This window comes from Sinocyclocheilus anshuiensis, unplaced genomic scaffold, assembly GCF_001515605.1.
Source record: "Sinocyclocheilus anshuiensis isolate Anshui unplaced genomic scaffold, SAMN03320099.WGS_v1.1 scaffold188, whole genome shotgun sequence".
Classification (NCBI taxonomy): Eukaryota; Metazoa; Chordata; class Actinopteri; order Cypriniformes; family Cyprinidae; genus Sinocyclocheilus; species Sinocyclocheilus anshuiensis.
The window spans coordinates 1,294,285-1,295,924 of NW_015555768.1; the positions used below are offsets into that span (position 1 = coordinate 1,294,285).

At 35.9% G+C, this 1,640-nt stretch overlaps 1 protein-coding gene across 1 annotated transcript in view; it reads left to right on the forward strand.

Annotated features, from left to right (window-relative positions):
* LOC107674338 (B-cell receptor-associated protein 31-like) overlaps positions 1-1,640 on the forward strand; it is a 25,204-nt gene that overhangs the window by 377 nt on the left and 23,187 nt on the right. The window contains exon 2 of the mRNA XM_016468285.1: positions 689-797. Coding sequence (XP_016323771.1) covers positions 706-797 — 92 coding nt within the window. The 5' untranslated portion in view covers positions 689-705. The remainder of the gene's footprint in view (positions 1-688; positions 798-1,640) is intronic.

Consider the following 1,640-nt stretch of genomic DNA (forward strand, 5'->3'; position numbering starts at 1 on the left):
TGTATATATATATATATATGTCTAATATCAACTAGTAGTTTAAAGTCTTATTTTGCTGATTTGCAGCCAGTCTAAGCAGATGTACTTTGACAGAATACATTTGTAATTCATTCATTCGTATGTTATATTTGATGAGATCTATCAACAAATGTTTATTCCTTCCCTTATTATCAAACGTTTAAATATGGAATCATGACTCCCTGCCTTTAATTTTTTAATCTGTTCTGAATTATTTGATAAATACACTTGCTCCTGCTAATTTTCTTGTCTTTAATGACCGAAATTGTTCTCTGTGAGCTGCTTTTACCAGTTGAGATGTTACCAAAACCAAGTAGTTTCTCTTTGTATTTGACATGAGCTGGTTATTGATCATGTCTCATAATTTGTAAAGGCCTCAGAGATGGTTTCATCTTGTGGCTGGGGCTTTTCTGTAGTAGACATAAGATGGTGCTGTTGTATCGATTTTAATGAGCATCACCAGAGCACTTGCATGTCTGCATTTCTTACATGGTGTAATAAATAAAAGGAACGAGTGTGCTTTGCATCAGGGCTTTTGTTCAAACGTAGTACAATATATTGTCATAACCTTGTGCATTTCACATTCTTAATGCTAATTAATGTTTACAGGGTCTGGTTAATAATGCGCATGTAATCTGTTAGGCTGATCACTGCTGATATGTTCTCATAGACTTACAGGTAGCCGTCATGAGTCTTCAATGGACGGCCGTGGCAACGTTTCTGTATGCTGAGGTGTTTGCCGTACTACTTCTATGTGTCCCCTTCATCTCCCCAAAACGGTGAGTTTCAGATGTTGTTGAAACACGTTAAAGCAGTAGTTCACCCAAAAATGAAGATTTGCTGAAACCAGGGTGTCCGCGGGTCCTTAAAATGTCTTAAATAACGTTTTCCTAATATAAGGCCTTAAAAAGTCTTAAAATGTCTTAAATTCGGATTCGATGGGTCTTAAATGTTTTTGGTCTCATTACCGCTAAAATATCTTCAGTCTGACGGACCTAATGACTTTACAATCATTGGACAGACCGAAGATTTTTTCTTCCAGAGGTAAGTTACTGCATCATCAGAGAGAACTGCAGTAAGTTAGCAGAATACAGAATACAAGCTCGCGCTGAGCTCACTCTGTTTGTCTCGAGACTTCAGAACAAATGAGCGTGACAGCACACATAAACTCAGAAGAAACACACTGAGGTAAAAATTCAAAATGTTTAGTTTATTCATAACATGATATAGTTAAATAACACCATGACAAGTGAGCTATTTTACTCAATATTCTCACGACGCAAAAAAAAACAAACATTCAAAACACCTACAGAGTGCAGGCATTACGTGAAGTCTGGTGCGCTCTTTCACTGCATGATTCAGTCTATTAAAATACATTCAGAATGATCACAAATTCAAGACATGGGGGCAGAAAATGTGTATATTTATAATCAAGTTCACACGGAAGAGTGCCTTTTTTTCTCCAAAAATTACCATATACAAATATGATATTGATTTTTTTTACAACAGTTCAATAAACTAGAAGTTTTATTAAGAGACTTACGTCTTAGACACCATATTGCCTGTTTTTGCACTATTTCGCCAACAAAAATAATTCCAAACAAAGCCACAGCGCTGTTTTG